At 37.0% G+C, this 25,881-nt stretch overlaps 1 protein-coding gene across 4 annotated transcripts in view; it reads right to left on the reverse strand.

Annotated features, from left to right (window-relative positions):
* DIAPH3 (diaphanous related formin 3) overlaps positions 1-25,881 on the reverse strand; it is a 547,054-nt gene that overhangs the window by 402,549 nt on the left and 118,624 nt on the right. For all 4 annotated transcript variants that reach the window (XM_060287828.1, XM_060287826.1, XM_030830361.2 and 1 more), the window contains one exon: positions 18,765-18,895. In XM_060287828.1, coding sequence (XP_060143811.1) covers positions 18,765-18,895 — 131 coding nt within the window. The remainder of the gene's footprint in view (positions 1-18,764; positions 18,896-25,881) is intronic.

Here is a 25,881-nt window from a genome sequence, read left to right on the forward strand (position 1 = left end):
CATGAGAAGGAAAGTATATTGTATATACCCTTATCTTTACTTACAGTGTTCTTTTTTTCTTCCTAATATTCCAAGGTTCCTTCTTTTATCTTTTCCTCTGTTTAGAAAATGTTCTTTAGTCATTCTTTTAGGTTAAGTTTACCGGCTACAAATTCTCTTGGTTTTCTTTCATCTAAGTATGTCTTGATTTACCCTTCATTCCTGAAGGATATTTTCACAGTATGTAAGAGTCTGAGCTGACTGTTCTTTTTTTTCTTCATTTGAAAACTTTTAATGAGGCTTTTGGCCTCCATAGTTTGATGAGAAATCCAATGTCATTCAAATTGCTTTTTCACATAACTAAAGTGTCATTTCTTGCTGCTTGCAAGATTTTTCTCTCTAAAAAATCTTAGCTTTCAGAAGTTTTACTATGATTTGTCTTAGCGTGAATTTCTTTGGGTTTATCCTGTTTGTGGTTCATTCAAGTTTCTTGAATCTGTAGGTTGATGTCTTTTGCCAAATTTGGGGAGTGTGCAGCCATTGTTTCTTCAAATAATTTAATATCCTGCTCTCTTTCTCAAATCTTTCCAGGACTCTGAAGACAGCAATGTTAGATCTTTAGTTATAGTACCATAGGCCCCTAAGGCTCTGTTCTTTTTTTATTTTTTTTTTATGTTCTCTCTATTGTTCAGATTAGGTAATTTTTAATTTTTATTATTCTATACTGCAGTTTACCAATCCTTTCCTCTCATTCCTACATTTTGCTATTGAGCCCCCTTCAGTAAGTTTTTTTTTTTTTTAATTTCAGTTGCCATATTTTTCACTTCTACAATTTCCATTTGGATCTTTAAAGAAGAATACAGGAAAAAAAAAAAGAAGAAGAATAAAGTTTCTCCTATTTCCTTGCTGAAGCTTTCTATTTTCTCTTTTGTTTCAGCATATGCATAATTGCTCATTAGAATAGTTTTATGATGGCTGCTTTAAAAATCCTTGTCAGATAATTCTAATATCTACATCATCTCAATACTGGCATCTATTAATTATCTTTTTTATCTTATCAGTTTCAGATCTTCCTGCTTCTTGGGATGACAGGTTTTTATATTGAATCCTGGAAATTTTGGGTACCAAGCTAGGAGACTTTGGACCTATTTAAATCTCTTATTTTTAAGCTGGCTTCTTGTGATACTGCTCCAGTAGAGGAGGGAGAGGCAGCACATCAAGATTGCAAGGTGGGAACAGAAGTCCAGGTTCTGCACCTGGCCTCCACTCACATCTCTGAGGAGAGGTTCCCTGTTACTGTGGACATGGTGGGTGTGTGGGCTCCCCACCTGGCCACCATGGTACCTCCCTGGCAGGGAAAGATAGGATTGCCTCATTATGCTCACCATGGAACTTCCACTGGCACCAACAAGGGAGGTAGGGAGGAGGGTTATCTTGTTAACCAATGGATTGTGGTTCAAGTTTTGACTCTCTACTTGGTGGCCTATGACACCATCGCAGTGGGGAGAGGGAAGAGCTCCTCGCTATTGCTGTCTGGGGGTCTAAGTCCAGGCTCCCTACTAGGCTTTGATGGTGAGGGTGGGGATGGGGCACTATTTTTCTTCTGTGGTATTTGGTAGGCATACACTGGTTACTGTCACAGTTTTCTGTCTTGCTGGCTGCCCCTTTCATGGTCCCCTGGCTTAAGAGTAGTAGTAGCCTTTTATTGGGATTTTGTCTACGCTTATTAGTATTTCTAGGTTGCTGACTTCTTTAGGTCCAAATCTGGGATCGAAGAGGCAAAAAGAAAATTCACAGAACTCACCACCATGTTGTTCCTTGGGTCCCAAGTTCCCTAGCCTACGTGCCATTTTGTATTTATTTCATATACAATGTCTTATTTTTTTAGTTGTGCTTAGTGAGGAATAGGTAAAAGTACGTCTACTTCATCTTCTTGGAAACACAAGTTTGAAACATTTACAGTTAACATGTGAGAATCGGCAGAAACTCCCAACCAAGGCACCTGAGAAAAGGCAGTGAAGATGACATCAAATCTTAAGGAATACACCAGAAACTAATACAATGTTGTAAATCAATACTTCATAAATAAATAATTTTTTTAAAAAAACAAATCATAAGAAGAGAGAAAATAGATAAGAGTCAAGGGCCAACTGCTGAAGTGAGGTCAAATAAAAACCGAAAACAACCATTAAAAGCTGAATTCAAGACCAGTTTATAAATAACTCTGTAATAGTAAAATTCTGATTGCAGAAGAATTAAAAAAAGAAAAAGGGTGATTAGAATAGGCATAATAAATGTAATGGGGATAAAGATTTGATGGGAAAAATCTGAAGGAGAAACAAGAAGAGGTAAACAAACAAATAATTAAAATAGGGTATAACAAGCATTAGGACAAACGTAAGCAAAGGATGCTAAAGAAGCAGGTAAGGTAAGTACCTAATGTGGCAGGGGCTAGAAAAAAATCCTCAATCAAAGAAAATTTTATGCCTACAATTTTCACATGGAAAGATGCTAACATATCTTCAGTTTAAAAAGCAGATATGGTAATATGGTAATTTCTACTTTTTTTCAAAAATATGTGTTTTTTTTCCTTTATAGGAAATGTGTCACGTATGCGGAGCTATACACATTCTTAATTATCTCCTACCTAATCAGCTCACTCATTTACCTGCTGGTTTCCAATCCATGTATGAAACACTGGCTAACATCCATTGCAAAATGAGCATTCCAGGCAAGTGTTCTACTCTCTCATACATCCACATGCTTCTGCTCCCACCAAGAATCAGATGGATTGGTTTCCAAATCCATTTTTGCCAGTTGTACTTATTGCTATAATTATGTAATTTAAACTACATAAACAGACAACATATCATTGGGAAAAGTGTTGTTGTTCCTATGAAAATTAAGTCTAATGCTTTGGAAACATTTTTTAAAAGATGACATTTAAACAGTGCTATAGAAGTAGATGTAGATGCAAGCGTAAATATATTGAGAGATCATCAAAAAGACTTTTTTTAAAAGAGTAAGAATTCTATTCTCAGGTTACTTTGTAGAGCCCCCACTTTCCTGTTCCCCAGTAAAACACCATCATGAGGGCGACAACGCATCATGACTATGGTTTATGCAGTCAGCCTTTGTCTCCTCCAAGAACAGCTCTGGGTTCCACATCGAATATCTACAGAAAAAAATGGATGTTTATGTTTTGAACTTTTAAAAAAAAAGGGTATATGTGAATCATTTAGTTTATGATTCCCTGCTTTAACCAACTTTTTTCAAATAAATAACAATAGAGGTAAACAAGAGAACCTCCTCACACACACCCACTCCTACCCAAGAAGTTACAGTGTCCAAGTAGGTGATGCTATTCATTTCTCCTTCATTTTGCTTTTGTGTATTGTTTATTTTCCTGCCATGAATTTATATTTTTAATAGTAAGACAGCATTTTTTAATTACGAAAAACAATAATTTTACATGAACGCCTAGGGAAGCACAAAGTTATTTTGCTAAAAATCAACATAAGGAGCTTCTTGAAAGAGGAAAAAATAAATCACCGGTCACATGTGACAAAGTAACAAATTTCAGACCTTAAACTTAGAAGGTCAGCTTTAATATGTATAATATCCAGATCCAATTTACATTCCCATGTCAGAGCAATATATCACCAATGCCGAATATAACTATAGCTTATTTTAAGCTTTCATTTTTACCTACTCTTAGCAAGGTGACTAATTACTTAAGATGAAGAGTTCTGGGGAGAGTACAAAGCAATTAACATGCTCTGTAGGGCAAAACAAACATACACCTACATCCCATTCAACAGGCCATCCACAAAAATGACACTAAATTATACAGGCGGATAGGGAATTTAGGAACTAAATAATGTTCTGATTGTAAAATCTACCAAACTTCAAAATACAACCATTAACGTATATTTTCTAGGAATTGACTTTTAAAGAAATTATGTATTTAAAACTAGCTATTTATTCCCCCCTCTAATATTAGATGAAATAATGAAGTAACAAACTGAATAATCCGTTCTCATAGTTACTTTTTAGCTACAACATATTCAAGGGTATAAAATGTCTACAGAAAGTATTCCAAATAAAATGTAAAGAAAACCAGATGAACTGCAATGACGAAAAACAAAGCACTTTATACAAGAAACATGAGTTCTTTATCTTTAGATAAAAAGATAGTAGGAGAACTACAGATTTAAAATAACATAATCACTATGCACTCTAATGAAAACTTAAGCCTACTATTAAAAGTAACACATTGCAGAAATTGAAATAGTTTAAAACTATTAAATAGTTTAAGTATTAGTAAGCAAATTTCTTAGTATCAAATGCATCATTACTTTAGGAAAGCATTAACTGAATTATTCATTTTAGTATTAGTAAGCAAATTTCTTAGTATCAAATGCATCATTACTTTAGAAAGCATTAACTGAATTATTCATTTTAAATACAGACTAATTTGACAGCCAACAAATGGGGAAAGAAAAATTGTCATCACACTTTAGGCCTTCCACCATCTGTTCCCACCCTAAATACTTGCTACTACTGCCCAATACTAGTCCAACAGATCAGATCAGTCCATAAATTTAATTATTAAGTCCATAATCTGCCCTTAATTCTGTCAAGTTCATTCCTAGCTTCACTCATAATGCTCCCCTGCACAGAATTACCTCTTCTCTAACCAATGAAACGATTTCATCTTTCAAGGGCCAGTTCAAGTTTCCTCCTTGTTTGAACTCTCACTAATTTAAGTTTCTCCATTTGCTCAAAGGGTTTCATTCTCGTGATCCCAGATATTCCTCCAGTTACTGTCCATTTATTTCTCTCCTTTCTTTTATAGCAGAAGGTCTCAAATGATTTCATCACAGGTGTAATCAGTACATCTTCATCCATTCACTCCATCTCACTTCAATCTGGCTTCTGCCACGCAGACTCCACAAAATTACTTTTCTCAAAGGTCACTAACAGCCCTCCCCTTGCTAATTCCCACTGTATTACCTTGCCCTACCTCAGCAGCATTCTATGTGGTTTGCCACCCCCTTCTTTTGAAACACTCTTCCTCTCTTAGGTTCAGGAAATCAGCCTCCTGGTTTTTCCTCCTCCCCACCAGCCAGAGCTCAATCTGTTTTCCTGGCTTCTCCTCCCTTTCTGGGCCACAAATAATTGCTGAGTTCCTCAGAGCTTCTTCCAGGAACTCTTCTGTACCTTGCTCTCTTTCCAGATGCATGTGCACAGATACACACACCCCAGCCCTGGATCTCTGCCATTCTCAGAGCTTTATGTACAATCCACATATAAACAACAGTACATATCTCCACTCCACAGTTCTCCACTGAGCTGCAGACTCACATATCTGGCTCCTTGCCCGATATCTCAAATTGTGAAACTCTTGGACATACCAAACTTAACATGTTTAAAAGAGATATTTGATTTTCTTCTCCAAAATGCATGGAATCAGTAACAATCATTTTCCTCTCTCCCAGCATGGATGACGAATGTCGCCTGCCATGCACAAAGGATGTTGTAGACATCAGCCTCTGTAGCCACCCCCAATGGTGCACCTTGAGGGGATTCAGGATGGAGAAAAACATGATACTGGCCCTGGATAGTTAAGGTGCATATCAAAGAACAATTTCGACAAGCCCAGACTCTTGCATCTTCCCATACACAGAAAACTGCTAAATTCATTAACTTGAGATGTCTGGTTTTCTTTAATTAGCAGTAATTTTTAGATATTCTGACTACCTGGGTTTTTTTTTTTTTTTTTTACAAAAGCTCCTATATATCCTGGCTCCTCCCTTACCTCTTCCGAACAGTCCCTCAGAGCTATCTGAGAGGCTGTCTCCTGGGCTTAAGTCCTCAGTAAGTCTGCTAAATAAAACATAACTCTCAACTTTTAGGTTGTGCAATTTTTTTTCAGTCAACACCAGTTAACAGCACTGCTATCGACCTCTTTGCTCAAGTCAAAAATCCAGGTTTTGGGTTCTCCTTTTCATTCACAGCCTACATCCAATCCATCAACATGTCCTACTGTTTCTACTCCACTTTATCTGCAAAATCCACCCAGCTCCTCGCCCACTACTACAATCCTTATCCAAGTCCCCTCATCCCTCCTGTGGCTACTTCCACAGCCTCCCTTCTGCTCTCCCTGTCCACTCTCTCCCATCTTGAATCTATTCTCTCCACAGAGCAGGAGTGATCTTTTTAAACAGGTAAGTTAGAATACATCACTTCCTGCTTTAAGCTCCTTAATAGCCTCCCACTTACTTAGAATAAAAATCCAATTTCCCTACCATGACTTTAAGACCCTCATGACCTGGCCACTGCCTACCTCTCTGACGGCCCCATCCGCCTGCCACTGTTTCTCCACCTCAGGTCTCTGCTGCCCAGGAGATGCTCCAGGACCAGCACCAATGCCTAAGCTTCTCTTATCTAGTTCCTTGTCCTCCTGATCTCTTAAACTTCACCATCTCAGACTTTCTCTGACCAGCTTGCATCTAAAAGCTCTCTATGCTTTACTGTTGGTCCCATACATTTTCTTGACTGAACTGATGATATCTTTTATTTACTTCTATTTTCTATGACTTTCCCCAGTATGCCTCTTGTTACTGTGGTACCTCACACAGGTAGAATATTACACCCTCGGCTGTACTCTAGTGGCATGTTATCCATGACACATACTTAAGGACTTAATTAGATAAGAGCTGGTGGTACATTTATTCTTTAGTGTTTGTTAGGCATTTCTCTCCAAATGGAATCTGAGCAATGTGAGGACCAGGAGAAGTGCTTGCACCTCTTCTAGTTTTGTAACAGGGAGGTCCATATAGGCACTAAAGTACCTGGCCTTCTACCCTGAAGAATGAGCAAGACAGGCTCATGCATATCACTTCATTTCATGTTTTAAGTTCCCTATTCTCTCCTTACTATTTAAGTTCATTTAACCTGCACTCTGATATTCTCTTCTGAGCCCCATATTAAGGTTCTACAACAACAGAACATTTTGTCCCCCTCCTCAGAAATTCACAGCATGACAGAGGAAGCAGTCATACCTAGACTCAAGAGTGAAAAGGCTCAAAACAAATGCACAAGGAAAATTACATGAATTTCTGATCTCTACAACTGTGTTGTCCAATAGGTAGCCACTAGCGACGTGTGTATACTTAAATTAATTAAAATTTGATTGCTCAGTCACAGTAGCCACATTTCAAGTGCTTCATAGCCACCTGTGATGAGTTCGAAACACCATAGACACAGAGCATTTCCATCGCTGTACAAAGTTACTGGACTTCTGTTCAAATGAGCCTAATTTCTCTTTGGCCCTGCAGAGACATTCCAGGTGACCTTCCTGGTTCTAAGCTTAATGTGAGTGTTTCTTTTCTGTTACCTTTTATAAATTTTAACATACAAAAGATGTTTAACATATGAAAAGTATACCTATTTCTTTCTGATGTACATTACACCTGTAACAAAATAAACAGAAATCTGTGGCCAGTATAAAATTGAGTTTTACTCTATATGATTTTCTGAATCTAAGAAATTAAAACTTCCTTCTATTGCCAATATATTGTGCCTCCTTTAATATTAAGGCCTTTCTTTATTTATAGTTCTATATTTCTCTATGTAGAGTTATGTCAGAGAATATCAAGACAAGGATCAACTTACTTAAATTCTTTACTTAACCCACTCAGCAATATACTCAACACATAATGTCAAGACCAAAAAATTAGTCTCAGAATTAAACTATATAAATTTTCGTTTGTAGGATACCAAATAACTAGAAGCTTTAGTGCCTGCAGTACAAATAATTTTTCCACTGAAAATATTTATCTTTACCAAAGAAACCAAAGTATTCAGTAAATAACATCATACTGATAGCTATTATAGATTTGAACACAGAAGGTTTACATTTCTGAAAATGCAGACAATTATCACCAAAAAGAAGAAAGTTTCTTATATTTTGCCTTTACATCCATAAAAAATTGTTTAAGATTAACAGCAGTTTTTTTTCCCAAATTGCAGTAATCGAATCTTTTCAAATAGTTTTCATTCATATATTCTCCCTTTTATGCCTGAATATCAAACTACTCTATTTTAAAAGCTAAAATTTGAGACTCTATGTTACATTGAAACTGACTTTATATTTGAATAGGATTTTTTTTAATTAATCTTAGCTATTCAAACAGCAATTTATATTTCACTTTGAATAGACTGGGAGACATATATTTTAAAATAGATTGGCAGCACTTTACAATTCTAGGACTTTTCATGTCAAGTATAAACTGAGCTATATAGCTCTTATTCACCATTTGCAGAAAATATGTATTTCTCTGTTAAAAGCAATTACTCTCTTTTCGATGTACTCTACTTTTATTGTTAACCTTGCATTCAAAGTCAAAGCTTTAAGATACAGGTAAAGTTAACTTTGAAACCAAATAATTATAATACATTTTAATATATCTATGAGCCAAAGCCAAGCTACAGTATGAATGACAATACACAAAGGAGAAAGCCTCCCAACTAGTGGGGAACATTCAACCTTCTAGAGAATCTCTCAGAAAAATGACACCAGCTTTGGAGATGTTGTGAAAAATGCATTGGAAAGTAATGGCTTGCCCTTCAAAAATAGCAAGTTAGTATTCACTTGAAAACATTAATAACTATTTTCTTCCAGGGCATGTTTTATTAATATTTCATTCATTTAAAGCACTTTGGAAAGAACAGCAAGCAAAATGGCCTAAAATTAGAGGTAATTCTCAACAAATATTTCTTTAATAAGCAATACTGTCATAAAAGTTACAAATCCTGAATGATAATTTACACATAAATAATGCAAGGCATATCCCAAGATATATGGCAATGTCTAAAGAGGTAAAGAAGAATATTAACATCCTACCTTACGCTTTGACTTCTTACTGGAAAACAAGCTGGAAAAAATGCTTGTAAGAGGTAAAAGTAAGCACATCTCTGAGGAAATTTCTGTTTAAAAAAACACGAACCTCACTAATATTTTTACTCTACCAAAGGGGATGTTTCTATGATGTGCCATATTGCCAATTTCCTCATCCTGACCACAGGTAGCCAAAGTGAAGGCCACCATGGACCAAAGCTATAGCACTCTGTCAGACCAGCCTCTCCTTTCCTTTCCTACTTTTTATAGTTGGTATGAAGCCCACTCCCTTAGCCTTATCCCACCAAGACTATAGTCCCTGCCATAGGCAGCCTCCCTTAGATCACTCTTTGATTCTCTTGATATGAATGTCTACTCATCCTTGGAGGTTTTAAAATATAAGCTTTAGTCTTTAAGACTTTAACTTCATATGTATTCTCATAGTCTTGAACATAACTTTGAGAAAATAATAATCATGCAATAAATATATCAAAGAAATATGCAGCTACTCAGAAGAACCAAGGCATTTAAGCAGCACTGTATAATAAAATATAACAGAAATGGTATGTATGTGTTGTCCAATATGGTAGCCACAGCCACATGTGTCTACTGAGCATGTGAAATGTTGCCCTTTTTTTCATTAAACTTTAATTAATTAAATTTAAATAGCCACAAGTGACTAGTAGCTACTGTATTGAACAGCACAGGAAAGAAAACACAGAGTCATCTACATTACTAACCTTTCTGACATCATTACTGAAGAGAAAGAAAGAGAAAGAAAGGAAAGGAAAAGGAAAGATGAAAACTACAAGAATGTACATTACCAAGGAACACCTTTACTCCTCTTGCCCATTCAGAAATTATCACTGTAAATATGTATAAACTGCTAGTTTTTCTAAGGCTGATTTTCAAAAAAAAACTTTTTATCTCATGTCTTAATTTAAATTCCAAAACACCACGAGAATAAAAATAAACTGGAGCATATTATTAAAGAACATTATCCTTCTTCCCTCATTTCTACAAAGGGAGAGGTCTCCTACTATATTCCCCATAAAGCAACATTGGGGGTTACTTCTGGTCACTCCCTCTACCTCGTTATTGGAATATCCCCCAGGAAAAATTACTTTATCCAATTGGTGAAAGCGGAGAAAAAAACAGAACGCTCCTACCTGCATAGGAACCTGGCCTGCAGTTACCTATTCTCTCTACCTATTACTACATGATAAGTGATTCAGTGGGAAGAAGTAAGAAGTATATTTCACCTTCAAGCCCCAGTTTTGCTTTTCACTCTAGCTTTTCCAGCAGTACAGCTGATTTTGTTTCTTACCCTGCTTCTGTATCTACTTTTTAAATGTATTTCAGAATGCAAAAGCAAAAAGACGGTGTAATTAGCATCACCATAAAACCCAGTATTTTGCATGTATACGTGTCAAACAGGACAGAAGTTGAATTACAGGAAACTGAATAAATGGTAACAGGTCTCTTTTTTGTGGGATTTAGGGGTGAGTCATAGAGAAAGAAGACTTTGGGAGGCCAAGCAAAAGAAAGATACTGAAAAAGTGCTGAAGCAAATGCAGGACCTGAGAGATGACTGTTTATTTCACTTGACCAAGTTGACTGTGTTTAAGTAGAGGTCGTTTCAAGAAATTCAGAGCAGGGTAATCCTTTGTATCTTAGAAAGTTTTTGACCTGATTCAAGTCCTGAGGCACACTATAAAAGCACTTTTGTTTACATTTTCTAATACTAAAATAAAGAACCTAAGTGTCCAATGAAACTAAAAACTGGAAGAAACAAAAATTTAACACTTATTGACCTATTATGTATCCCAATAAATAATGCACTGGTACTCAGCCCATTTCTTCTCACTCCCCTTCCCCACCTCTATTCTGTTCTGTTCTTGTCTCAAAGGGGCTGAACCTGCAGGCTGCAGTTCCCAGGCTTTGTAATCAACTGCTCTCTGCTAGGTTTGACCAGAGGGAAGGTGAAGAAAGAATAACAAGGCCTCTCTCTCTCCCTTGGCAGTTTCTCTGCAACAGTCGCATCTTCCCCATGGATCCAGTTTCTTCCACTCAACACCAGGCTGTGAGCTTCCAGAGCATTGCCTTTCCCTCCAGCACAGGGGTGGAGCAACTTCCGGCTGTTGCGAACCTCCACTACCTCACTGCTCCCTATTTGGTTTCTCAGTCTTTCCATCACCCATTTAACCAATTTCTGGCATTAACTTCTTTTTTAAAAAGCGTATAGCATGCGCTCTGGTTCCTGTTTTCCTCTCAGGACCCTGACAACATGTATAATACACACATATACATATATGTGCATTACAGTTTGATTCCGATTTCATCTCCAACTTCTTCCTAGGAAAGCATCTTTGGTAAGAACAAGGAAAGGAACAGAAACTCTTTAAGAATCATAATATGGTATAATAAAGCTTTAAGAAGAGAAACGTTTGACTTGTAGATGTTTTAGTTTGAGTGCTCTAAAGAGCCTGCACCACCCTTACCCCACCACAATGTCATTGATAGAATCCACTGACCAAGACGAGGGACTCTGCAGGCACGGTTGAAGGATGTGAAGGCCTGCGGGGATTGGCAGTGATAATAAAGGAGGGACAAGAAGCCTTCCTCACTCAAGTAACACCCAATCTCTACATCATATTCATTGTCCCTTCCCTCAACTATGGGAGGGAAAGGGGATGTAGGAAACCCAGACTTTTACCGGGTTCACTCTCTCCATGAATTTCTTGGATGTTTCTGAGGAATATTAACACACCCACAAATGTCTAATGTCAAAGTATGATTTTCAGAAAGATAAAAACATTGCTCACCCCAATAAAGCCAGCAGTGTCAAATACTTACCACATTAATGAGAGAACCAGCAAGATGGTGAGGCTGGTTCAAAAAGAATTGGAAAAACATCAGAAGATATATAATGACTTAAAGAAAGGATAGTAGAAGAAGAACAATAATTTAAATATAAAACTAATTAATATCCTGCAGGGCAATAAACCTGCAACTTCTGGGGTTTATCTTTAAAAAATAAAAATTTAAAAAGCAAGCAACAGTAAGGTAAAATAACATAATACTAACATATGCATTAAAAATTTAGGGCAAAGGCACACAAGACCCTATTAACAGTTCACCACTGAGCAGCAGGCTTTGACAATCAAATGACAAAAGAGATGAAGACTTTTTCTTTTCTGGTTATACCCGTCTAAGAAATTCAGATTTTTGACATAAGAATACAATGCCTTTATAATTTAAAATTTCTTATCCAACTTTCTTTTTCCTGGTATTAAACTAGATATCCATGACCACCCTTCCAACAACAGTCACTGAGACATGATTTTAAAATTGTGTCTGAGGTGACAAGAAAGTACAGTCTCCTCAAAAGCAAAATTTAAAGAGAGAGAGAGAGGAATTTAGACAGGTAAGCCTGCCTCAAGCCTCATCTGCTCTGGGGGACAAACATGAAGCCCTGGAAACCCAACATCTCCTTTGTGGTAGCTGAGCAGAGCGAATAGAACAAGTGTTACAGCCTCAAGCCTGAGAAACGCCGGCAAAAAGCAAGGCTCTCAAAGGGCCACACCTTAAGTAAGAAGGTGACCTAGCAATAAACCTGCCCCGTAAAGGAGGACATCAAGGCAAATTTCTTCTGATAATTCATAACCCAGTCACACACATATGTGGAGGAAAAAAAAACGAAAAAGCAAAAACCTCAAATTGGTCATTTTAGTTTAAGGCAGCCCTGGATCATTACATTGCTAGTAGTAGAAAAGCATTAATTCATTCTAGCAAAATATCTTCAAAATAAATCTCAAAGAAAAAGTTCCAAGGAATAGGAGGTCACACTCTAAAATTACAAAACACACAAAGAAACAAGAAATGAGTAAAGGTGAAAACAGTAAATAAACAAATAACCACCACCAGGAGTAGGCCTAGGAAACCTTTATTTACTAAAATTACAGAGAATATAAAATATTTAATATGTTTAGAGAAATAATAAACAGGATAAAAATAAGCAAGGAGGGGCTTCCCTGGTGGCGCAGTGGTTGAGAGTACACCTGCCGATGCAGGGGACATGGGTTCGTGCCCCGGTCCGGGAAGATCCCACATGCCGCGGAGCGGCTGGGCCTGTGAGCCATGGCCGCTGAGCCTGCGCGTCTGGACCCTGTGCTCCGCAACGGGAGAGGCCACAACAGTGAGGTGCCCGCATACCAAAAAAATAAAATAATAAAATAAAATAAGCAAGGAGTATTATGAAAAATCATGAAAAAAGATAAGGAGTTTTGAAACAGCCAAAAATATTATGAGGATGAAATTATAACAATGGAAATTTAAAATACAACTTATAAATTAAATAGCAGATTAGACAATGGTGAAGAATTAGGAAACTAGAAGATATTACAAAGTATTCCCAGAATACAGTACAGAGAGACAAACAGATGGAAACTTCAAAGAGATTAGGAAATAATGGTGTATGGAGTAAGAAGCTCTAACACATACAAAACTGAGAGAGGGGGGAATCAATATTCAAAGAGTTAATGGCTGAAATTTTCACAGAACTTATGAAAGACACTAATCATATTCAGGAAGTCCAAAAAAATCCCTAGTAAAAACAAATAAGAAAGAAATTCCACCTAGACACATAGAACACACTATAGAACACCAAAAACAAAACATAATAAAACCAGAGAGAAAAGGCAGATTACCTAGAAGAGCATGAGTTTTAGATAAAAGAGCCTACCTCTCAAAAACAGCAATGTAAGACAGAAGAAAAAATAATATCTTCAATGGACTAAGAAAAGATATCAGAAAACCTTAATTTCATGCCCTTAGGAAAACTATTCTTCAAAAGTAAAGGTAAATAAAGTCGCTTTCAAACAAATAAAACAAAGTTTTACCATCAAAGGACCCTCACTACAGGAATGTAACTGATATACTTGAGCTAAAAGTAAAATCAGAAAAAAATGTGCAAGAACCAAAAAAGGATGAGTATGTATGTGTATAAACACATATACATAAATACATATTTGTAGTATATCTCAGTAGTAACAATAGCTAATTTACAATACAAAAAAAGAAAAAAGAGAAAATTAAAATATCACACAGAACTAGCATACAAATCAAGAGAGGATGATTGGTGTTAACGTATTTTAGGTTCAGAGGAAGAGAGACTGCTTTTTTGTGTCCCTTTTAAGTACACGCATGTACAGTTTCCTTTTTAAGCGTGTGCATGATAAATTTCTCTTCTGTTTTAAGATCAAAGAGAATGTCTTCCAAATTAGTAAATGAGGAAAAATGAAATGAGAAATTTAAAATCTATCAAAAGAATTTGAGGAAGAAGAAGGAAGAATACAGAAAAGAATGGGGGAGGGGTGAGCAGGAGGAGGAGGAAGAGGAACATGGAAAAGCAGCATAAACTGAAAATTTTAAATGGAATGTCATATAAATCCCAATATATTTCTACAATTGATATGAACAAAGATTATCAGACAAGATTTTTTTAAAAGCATCCATGTACTATTTACAATGGATGTTCCTAAAATATAAGAACAAGGTATGAAAAATGATTAATTGTGATAAAATGTGAGTAGCTGCACACAGCATACATAAATATATGAAATACTGAGAGGAAAATGCAAGTCTTCAAAGAGCACATAGAAGATGATGCCATTTAAATAATGTTCAAAAAGATATAAAACCAAGCAATATATTAGGAATACATATATGGTAATCTATAATGCAAAGAAATCCAAAACTCATGACAGTGGTCACCACGGAATAGTGCAAGAAAAGGACACTGAATTAAGGAGGGAGGCATAGAAGCTTCAGAGTTATAGGCAGTAATCTATATGCTAGCCTCATTAGTAGGTGAGTGGGCACTTATTTCACTATAATGACAAACAGCCTTTTTTTATATGTTTAACAGTTTATAAAAATAATTTTTATAGTAAGTCAAACTATTAGTAACTTCAAATTTTTGTCTTGACTTTTTCTCTTCAGATCAGGTTGACATCAAGGAATACAGTGATCTCGTTGCTTGCCACAAGCCTCCTGTCTCTATCCTCATGTGCAGTACGTGGCACAAAACATTCAGCAATCCAAAGATAAGCTCTCCTACCAGCTTTATGTTTTCAAGCCCAGAAATGCAGGAAAACTACACTCTAAACATAGCACTGATTAAATGGAATAATGACACATACAGGCTGCTTACTTGCTCTGCAGTAAACATATATTTTACTGCAAAATTTTCTAAAGTGATCTTCTAGAAGTTACAGTTAACTTAATCAAATCTAGTTCCAAAACCTCCTTAGAAATCTTCTAACAAAATGATAAATTGTAAAATATCTCTTGTAAACTTCAAAATGCACACATTAAGCATGAGTAAAGGAAGATAATGCCTAGGGCTTCCCTGGTGGCGCAGTGGTTGAGAATCTGCCTGCCAATGCAGGCGACACGGGTTCGAGCACTGGTCTGGGAAGATCCCACATGCCGCGGAGCAACTAGCCCCGTGAGCCACAATTACTGAGCCTGCGCGTCCGGAGCCCGTGCTCCGCAACAAGAGAGGCTGCGATAGTGAGAGGCCCACGCACCGCGATGAGGAGTGGCCCCCACTTGCCGCAACTAGAGAAAGCCCACGCACAGAAACGAAGACCCAACACAGCAAAAATAAATAAATAAATAATTTTTTAAAAAAAGATAATGCCTAATATCACAAAACACAAAAATCTAAGAAGACTGGTATTTCTGAGACAGAAACCTTATCCTTGACGACCACATCAACTTGAGCAAATGAAGATGCATTCTATAACTAATTTGCTATATGCAAAGATGAGTAATGGACTAAAACGCTTAATATCAATCATAATGATGTTAGTGTCTACCTTTTTATGTTTCTACCTCCACGTATTTGAAAGCTCAAACATAACTGTTGACTGTGTTGAGATCCACTAAAAGTTATGTTTGATAATTTGAAGAAATTGGTCTTTTCACTTGTGTTCCAAAAATAAAGCTTCTATGTCTTTAAGCTCAAAACTGTCCTTGATGTTGAATAATCAATAAAACTTCAAACAGAAGAACTATGTGATCTTCAAATCAAGTCTTTATAAAACAAGGCCAATAATTTGGCATTTAAAGTGCTGGTTTTCACATAATTCATTATGCAGATAGTCAAAGGATGACATGTCTCATAATCGTTACGCAGACTTTCAGAGGTTGGTGAATGGTTCTAAAATACTGCATATCAGGGATGGGGTGGTGCAGGGGTGCTCTACTTTTTCCTTGATTTTTTTTTTTGGGGGGGTACGCAGGCCTCTCACTGCTGTGGTCTCTCCCGTTGCGGAGCACAGGCTCCGGACGCGCAGGCTCAGCAGCCATGGCTCACGGGCCCAGCTGTTCCGCGGCATGTGGGATCTTCCCGGACCAGGGCACGAACCCGTGTCCCCTGCATCGGCAGCCGGACTCTCAACCACTGCGCCACCAGGGAAGCCCTCCTTGATTTTTGATTTAAATAAATCCTGATCCCAAACCAGCACTGGAGAACTGTCATTAATTAGTTCACTTGCTTCTTTTTCAATTGTATTCACAGACATTAAAGAATTTCACTCTGATTTTCTCAATAATACTACAGATCTAATAATAATCTCAAAAGCTTACAAAAAGTTGGAATTCCTTCTCTCTTGAAATTTAGTCACATACTGTACATAAAAAAGAAAATATGAAAACTGACTTTATCAGCAGACACATCATAACTAACTGCAAAGTCCAAAGATTTGATCAGAAATAGCTTCAAGTTTTACATGTTCAGCTAAGTCATTCCTCTAATTGGAGCACTGGGCACAGAAATACTCATGTCTCAATTTTCTATCTACATAAAGTGCCATGATTTCAGAAAAATTTCTCCAATGACATGGTTTTCTATTCTTTCCAATTAAAAAGACTACTTCGTAGGAAACAGCAACACTTGTGAATTGCTGATAATATATTCTATTGTACGTATATTGGCTCAATAGAACTGGCCACTCTCAGGGAAATAATTCCACAAATTATTATTTTTGAAATATTTATTCTTTCAAATGAAAGAAACATACAGCATTATTTCCCACTGTCTTTATATGGAATCACAATAAATAACTGTATCCATTGTAATATGCCTGAATTCATACATAAAATCCTCTCACAGTTTTTCTTTCACTATCATGTTCATCTACTCAAAATATGAAAAATTAGAAGAGGTAATGGCAGGGTCTATTTCTTATTATACTGAAATTCCATGGTTATTTCCAGTGTCCAGTAGCTGCCGGATAAACTGAAAAATGACTGTAGCTCCCCAGTTGACCCCAAAATACCCTCTTCCTACATTTAAACTCCACAGGAACAGGGCCTGGACCTGCTTTGCTATTTACTCAAGCCCCACGTCTAAGATGGTACTTGGAAACAAAACATTGGTACTTGGAAAACAGCAAGTGCTCAATAACCATTTTTTAAATGAAAACATTTAATAGGTAAAGATTAAGATGGAGACCAGAGCTCTTCATGTATGACTATACCTGTCAAATAAACAAACTCCTAATTCAACTTAGTTTCTAGCAATAGCCAACATAAAACTGAAGAAGGTTAAAATCGTTTCAATCAAATCTTCACTGAGCACTTTCTATGTGCTAAAAGCACTGTGCCTGGTAAAGAGAGGTATATAAGACATATGAAATCCCTGGTCTCATGCCCACCATTAATTTACAGCCTAGAGAACACACTGAAAGTGGTAAAATATGGAAAAATAAAGATAAAATTGAAATAATAGAGATTCTTTGTTTACTCTTCATGCTCCTTACTTAAACCTCACTTTCATGTCTCTCAGCAGGTAGGGTCTTTTTATTTCAAATACTTATACTGTCAAGGATCTTTATCATACTGTAGCCAAACTTCAGAAACATTCGGAATATCAGAATACCAAAAAAAGTCTTTTATATATCATTAACCTCCAATCATAGTTTTTCATTCTGGCCCTCTAGCCCTTTGTCTATATTTTATACACACACACACACATATATGCATATATATATATATATATATATGTATATAAAGAGAGGGCTAGAAAATATTCATATATATTTATGCAGAAATAAGCATTCATTATACAATAAGAAATCAAAACTAATCTACCATAGACTCTTGCAGCTCAGAAATTCTGATTCTATGACTGTTCAGACATTTTATAACAATTCCTACTTAAAATTTTTCAAGAATATGCTGGACTAAAAGGTCTAAAAACTGATTTATCAAGACACCTATTGTAGTGTGGCTAGATACAGGGCACCCAGTTAAACGTGGAATTCTGGAAAAACAACAAATAATTTTTTAGCGTAACTACGTCTAAAACACAGATTTTACTGGGCGTCCTATATTTTTATTTGCTAAGTCTGACAACGCTAACCTCCTATGGGCTACTACAAAGATACCAATTCCAATAAAGGAAATAATAAATTAATGGTATTTCTTGTATATCAAACAGGAATGAGCCAATATATATGTACAATACCAAAATTCAGAGTGAAACTCAGCCCCATTAAATTGACAGTTTCTGATGACTGTTGTCTTTTGAAAAACGCCTCAAGTTTTTAAAAATTCTAAGAAAAAAAAAAAGAATGACTTTTTTAAAAGTCCACAGGCTACATATCACTCAGTAATAAACACAAAAGGTACTATTGAGACTGTATTTCCACATGCATATAAAAATTATGCATTCAATTTTTACCTTGAGAAGTTGTTGAGGTAGACCACCTATTTACTCACAGGCACCATGAAGTACTGCATAAAAGTGGCGGATCATGGCATCTGTTTAATTCAGTAATATGCCCTCATGTTCAGAAAGACGAATTACCTCACGGGATTACTCGTCAAAGACACGCGGAGGGACTCCAGGCACGTGAAGAGCCTTTCATCTGCAGACTCCATCTTCAGTTCATGGATGAATTCCTGAGGTGAGATCTGTCGACTACTCTTAACACTTCCCTGTAAAATAAGTTAAAAATTTTTAATTCATGTTGTGTGAAGATTATCCATTAAAATAGTAACTACATTAATCCCACCTTTCATATTAACAGCAGCACACAACTACTCTGAGTAGCATTACTTTGAGAGGATGATTTCCTTACTTCTGCCCATAAATTTATAAATTCATAATCCATGGTATCCACAAAAGATAGCAACATAATATCAAAAGGTTTTCAAATTAAAATAATTGCTTTGTCAAATCCAGACTATCGTGGAAAACATAGGAAATATCTGAAAATATACCAATGTGTTTTAGGCACATGTAAAATAAAAACCAAAACTTAATACAAGAATGACCCTATTAAAATTAATATTCCAAGCAACACAGAAAAAGCTGTAAATCTTTAAGCACCTAGTTCTAGGCAATACAGACACAGAGATTATCAAAACCTAAGTCTGGAAGGAGAAACGCAAGCAAGGAAACAGTACTATTCAGAGCAGTCTAATTCCTCTAACATGCCACCAAGGGACCAAAGGAGGAACACCCAACTTGGCAGAACAGACAAGGGAAGCCAAGGGGAAGGTAAGTAAGAGGGAGGCAAAGACTTAGACAAGAATACCTTTCAGGCTAAAACATCACACAAAAGCACACACCCAAAAAGAAAAACAAAAGCACATAGCACATATAACTGAGGATAGACGCCAGGTCCTGGAGTGGTAAAGCACTACCACACAAACAGCTTTTCCAGGGGGGTTGGAAGGATCACACTGGCAGCAGTATGAAATACATATGAGAAGAGCTGGAGTTCATTCATTATTCAACAAACATTAATTCCCTACTAAGTGCCTGTCGCTGTGCTAAGTGCTGAAAAAAGACCAGTGAACAAGAGACGAAGATACCTACCTGCACGGAGCTTTATTCTCCACAGGGAAGAATAAAGAATGACAGACAATAAATGTAAAATAATTAACATACATCTCACTGTAGTGTTAAGTGCTATAGAGAAAAATAAAAACAGGAGGAGGAATAAGCAGCATTAGGAGGTGGGATGCAATTTCAAAGAGGGTGGTCGAAGAAAAAATAAAGTCTCACAGAAAAGACTCTGAAGGCCTCAAACCTGAATGTTAGAATAAAGGTTTGAAGGAGGTGAGAGCTCTAAACATGCAGATATCTGGAAAAAATTTGTGATGGAGGGGACTGCAGTCCTTACAGGCCACCAAAGAACTTGACTTTTACTCTGAGATCAGAAGCATCAGAAGCAGAAAGACCTGTTGAGAAGGTATGTGTATAGTCCAGATGGGAAATGATGAGGATGCCCAACTAATAATAAACTCCAGAATTATATCTATTTAAATTACAGATTACAAATCTAATGGGAAGAAAAGGAACTGTACATGCCCAAAAGCAGCTAAGTTGAGATGGTAGGAAATTAGATGTATTTTTTCATTTCTTTTTGTTTTTATTAATTTGCTACAGCATTGCACAAGGAAACATTCCCAATAATGCAAAACAAATTAGCCCTGGGAAACAGGTGATTTTCATAAATAGCAAGTCATAATTTACTAAAGAAAAATATGCCATTCCATGAAATGGGAGCTAACTGAATCCACATTCTATGGGATCCTTACAGCAAAGTTCCTAAAGAGATGAGTTCAGGCATCCAAAAACCCTAACAATAATTTGCCTTAATGACCCAGAATACGGCACTTAATGAACAGTATGTCCCTATTAGTAAAGTCTTCCAGCTATTATAACTTCCATGTTGGTCAAATCAACATGTTGGTCCCCCTAAAATTGGGAACAAGAGAAGAAATGTCAGCTCTCACCATTCCTATTCAGTATTGTAGTGAAGGTCCTAGATAGTGCAGTAATGCAGTAGCAACAACAGACACACAGATTAGAAAGCAAGAAGTAGATATGTCTGTTAGCAAATGAGATGATTATGTACATGAATTTAGCAAACTCACAGAATAAAATTCAATATAGAAAAACAATTTTTTTCTAACTACTACCAGCAATTAGAAAATAAAACTTTTAAATATATCGTTTTCTAACAGCATCAAAAAAATACAAAATCATTAGGAAAATTTTTAACAAAAGAAGGGAAATAGCTATACACTGAAAACTATAAAACATTGTGGAGAAAAAAACGACCTAAATAAATGAAGATGCTATACCATGTTCCTGGACCAGATGACTCAATATCAAGAAATCCATTAATAAATACATTTAAAAAATAATAATTTATAGATTCAATATAATCACCATCAATGTTCCAGCAAGCTTTTCTGAAGAAATTGAGAAGCAGGTTCTAAAATTAATATGGAAATGCAGAGAACCTACAATAGAACAATTTTGAAAAAGAATAAAGTTAGGGGCTTACTTTATCTGGTTTCAAAATTTACTGAAAAGCTACAGTAATCAAAGTAGAATTAATGGAACATTAACAGAACAGAAGAGAGTACAGAAATATATTGAATCTATGTGGTCAATGATTCTCAACAAAGATCTCAATGTAATTCAATGGGGTAAGAAGAATCTTTTCAACAACTGGTGTTAGAATAATTGAATATCCACATGAAAGAATGTGAACCTAAATGCTAGACCTAAATGTAAAAGCTAAAATTATAAAATGTCTAGAAGAACACATAGTGAAAATCTTCACTACCCTGAGGAAGGCAAAGGTTTCTTAGGATACAAAAGCACTAACTATAAAGTTGGATTTCATCAAAATGTAAACCTTCCACTTTTCAAAAACCTCTTTTTTTATTAAGATAGCTTCATTAAGAAAATGAAAGGTAAGCCACAGACTGAGAAAACATTGCAATATGTGTCAAGAATTGTACAGAGGCTGAGATTTTACCCTACATACAAGCTAAGTTAGCCTGTTACTATTTCATGAATTCTGACAGAAAACACAGGACTCCTCAGTTAGAGACAAAAGGACTCTATTATACATGTTGGTTCCCTAACCCACCAACCCACAGGGATGATGCAGAGATTCCTGATGAATGACGGATACCTACACACACAGTGGACTGTATAACAAGGGAAGAACACTGAGCTTCGGTCAATCACCACTTTTATAGTGAACAGTAACAAACCCGCTCATTATCCACAGAGATACAACTTCATCTCTAAAGTTGCTTCACTGTAAATGCAGTCCTGAGAAATGACCTGGATAAAGAATGGTCAGGCCTTGCATGTTGGCATAACCAGAAAGAATATACAGGGATATCCAGGGCCCATGGTAGACTGGCTCTCCCAACGATAAATATATCTCATAAACAGCAGTCCCCAACCTTTTTGGCGCCAGGGACCAGTTTCGTGGAAGACAATTTTTCCACAGACAGAGGGGCTTGGGGGGATGGTTCAGGCAGTAATGCAAGTGATGGGGAGCGGCAGATGAAACCATTTAATGAACTCCTACAATTCAATAGTAATAAGACAAACAGTCCATTTAAAAACGTGAATAATAGACTTTGCAAAAGAAGATGTATGAATGGCCAATAAGCACATGAAATGATGTTCAAGATCATTTGTCATCAGGGAAATGCAAAATAAAACCAAAAACAAAATAATGCTACATACCTCCTGGAATGCTGAGGGTGTGAAGCACCTGGAACTCTCCTACACAACTAGTGGAGATGTAAAACAGTACCGCCACTTATAAAACAGTTTAGAGATTTCTTTTAAAGTTAAATATACACTGACTCAGCAAGTGCACAACTAGGTGTTAAGCAGGAGGGGAAAAAATCCATACAACATTCAGAACAGCTTTATTCATAAAAGCCAAAGACTGGGAACAATGCAAGCCATCATCAACAAGTTGTTGTGTATCCATACAATGGAATACTATGCAACAATAAAAAACTTCACTGCTGATAATGCAACACGATAGATGAATCCAAAAAACTATGCTGAGTTAAAGAAGTCAAAACAAAAAATAGAGCATAATGTATGGTTCCCTTTATAGGAAAGACCGAGACCAATCTGTCAATCTTTTCTCTGGGGCCACTCTGGTTCAAGACATAGAAGCTGAGCTGTTAATTATCTGTGTGTTTGATTAGAGAATGAAGGTAAACGCAGACAACATCTTAAATGGGGCAACAAGTAGACTTTCCCAATAAACACTGGGAAAAAAAGAATAAACTTACTGGCAAAAAATAATTCTTTATTTCAACCATATTAGGTTTTTCCAGTTTGAAACATTTACTGTGTAAAGGTCTCTGCATTTTCACCTGAGATTCCTGCCTTAACACCCTCCCCTCTTACCCAAACCCGCAGCATCACTACTATGCAGGTTCCTCGTGCTGGCTACTCGCAGACATCAGTTAGATCTGGGCCAAAACTAACTTCCCGGAAGGATTTTTTTATAAGCCACACAAACTGAGTCCCCCCCACCCCATCTATGGATTTCTTTTTCAAAACACTCACCACTCTGTATTGTAATAACTTTAATTGCTATTTATTGCTTAAAGGATATATTGAGTACCTACTGTGTGCCGACATTGTTTATATGATGTGGCTACACTGGTGAAATAAAAGTCAAAGATGACTCCTAGGTTTAGGGCCTAAGCCAAAATGTAGTGCTAACTACTTAAATGGGAAAGGTGGAAGAAAAAGAATGAGTAATAGAGGAAGCAGCTATTTAAAAGTCGTAAGTTTGATCAAATGACATTTTTTTCTGTCTAGGAAAATAAAATCAGAGCAGAGACCAAAATAAAGAAAAGCAGGGAACATGGGCATTCTGGAAGAAGGGTATTTCAAGCAAATAGAAAAGCAAATACAAAGCCCTAAGGTAGGAATGAACTTGGCATATTTGAAGGACAGCAAGAAAATTCATCTAAATCCCAGTGAGTGTGACAAAGAGTTATAGATGACAAGGACAGATAAGACAGGCAGACATCTAATCCTGGAAGCAGGGGACTGACAAACCACAGCCAAATGTTTTTGTATGACTTGAGCTAAGAATGGTTTTCACATTTTGAAAGCTTGTAAAAAAGAAGAAGAAGAGGAGGAGAAGGCGGAGAAAGAAGAGAAAGAAACAGCAGCAGAAACAACTGAAAGCATACATAACACCCTAGCCTAAAATGTTTACGATCTGGCCATTTAAGAAAAAGTTTACTGGCCCCTGATAAGGTCTTAAAAACCATGGTAGAGACTTTAGCTTGTGTTCTAAGTGGATGGAAAAACATGCATAGAAATTATAAGATAGAGCAAACATTTTTAGAAGATTATTCTAACTACTGTGTGGCACCAAACTCTAAGTGGCAAAACGTGAAACAAGGAAACAAATTAGAAGCCTTCTACATTGTCTGGTCAAGAGTTGACAGCAGGGCTTCCCTGGTGGCGCAGTGGTTGAGAGTCTGCCTGCCGATGCAGGGGACACGGGTTCGTGCCCCAGTCCGGGAAGATCCCACATGCCGCGGAGCGGCTGGGCCCGTGAGCCATGGCCGCTGAGCCTGCGCGTCTGGAGCCTGTGCTCCGCAATGGGAGAGGCCACAACAGTGAGAGGCCTGCGTACCGCAAAAAAAGAAAACAAAAAAAGAGTTGACAGCAGCCTAGTATATGACGTCAGTGATGGAAGGCACAGATTTGCTCAATATGAAGGAAGATCAGATCAGACTTACTGATAGTTTGGATGTGAGGAGTGAGGTGTGATAGAATTAAAATTCAAAGATGATGACAAAGCTTTTGTTCTCAACAACTAAGGGAATGGTGTCACCATCTTCTGATTACTGCGACCCTGACAAGAGCAGCTTGAATGGTGGATTGGAGATAAGCCTGAACAGAAATTCAAGGGAGAAAGCAAGAAGAAGAATGGACAACTCTTGAGAAGATTCTGTAAATGGGAGCAAAGAACAAGGGCAGTAGCTAGAAAGGAACCTGCAGTGTGATTTGGGGTGTTGGAGGGAAAACCACAACATGTTTGCATGCTGATGGGAATAACCAAGCAAAGAGGAAGAAACTGATGATGAAAAGCATAGGTATAGATGCAGGAAAACAAACAAGTGAACAACAACAAAAAACCCTTAAGTAGGTGACAGAGGATGTGACCTACTATACAAGAGGAAGGATTGACCTTACACAATTGCAGGGAAAGTGGATCATTCTAAGAAGAGCAAAAGCAGAATCTAAGGGAACAGATTCAGGTAGCTTGTTAGATCTGGTGACTAGGAAGTAAGGTACGGCAGTTCTATTCTGATTACATCAACAGTCTCGGTGATAGAAGCGGCAATATAACCAGCTAAAAGTGAGGATGCAGAGCTAAAGGTATGAGAGGAGATATGAAATCATTTTCAGAAAGTAAAAAAGCACACTGACAAAGGCCATGTGGTAGAATATCTGTTAACGTAATCTGTTAAAGGCTCGCTTTGCCAACTGTGGTCATTCAGAAAACACTAGTCAGTGTGGCTGTGTGCTTCCTCCCAGATGTATGCTGTGCTGACGTGCAAGTGCAGAGGAAGTGGGAAGTTCCATTTAACCAAGGGCAGAGTTTATATGAACAGAGAGGCAAATGAACTGAAAATTTATGTAAGATAACAAAGGACTGTGTGTCTAAGGTCAATAAGACAAGAAGTAAGAGCATGGTGAGGGTGGAGAGGAGATGGACATGAAAAAATGGTAGAGTCAACAGATTAGCAGTTCTAAAAGGATTATAGAATTCTTAACGTGGGAATGTTAAGTAAGTAAGTAGGTCAGGAAAGGAAGATTGTAAACCATATTTAGAGGTGGTATTTTATCAATATTATCCAAGGAAATGGGTGGGTGAGATTGGGGGGAAAAACAAAGATTGTTGGGAGTGATAAAGTCAAGGAGATAAGAGGATGAAGTATTAGATTGATCATCTATGTGAATGATCAAGTCAGGAAGGATGATGACAGTGGAGGGAGCAGGAAGAAAAGCAATAAGCTAGGTCAGCAAACCTCCTGGGAATAGTCAGCACCTCTGTGTGGTATCATCTTCTCCATTAGAACACATCTACTAGGGCAGCGTCTGC

This window comes from Globicephala melas, chromosome 18 (genome assembly GCF_963455315.2).
Source record: "Globicephala melas chromosome 18, mGloMel1.2, whole genome shotgun sequence".
NCBI classification, from domain to species: domain Eukaryota; kingdom Metazoa; phylum Chordata; class Mammalia; order Artiodactyla; family Delphinidae; genus Globicephala; species Globicephala melas.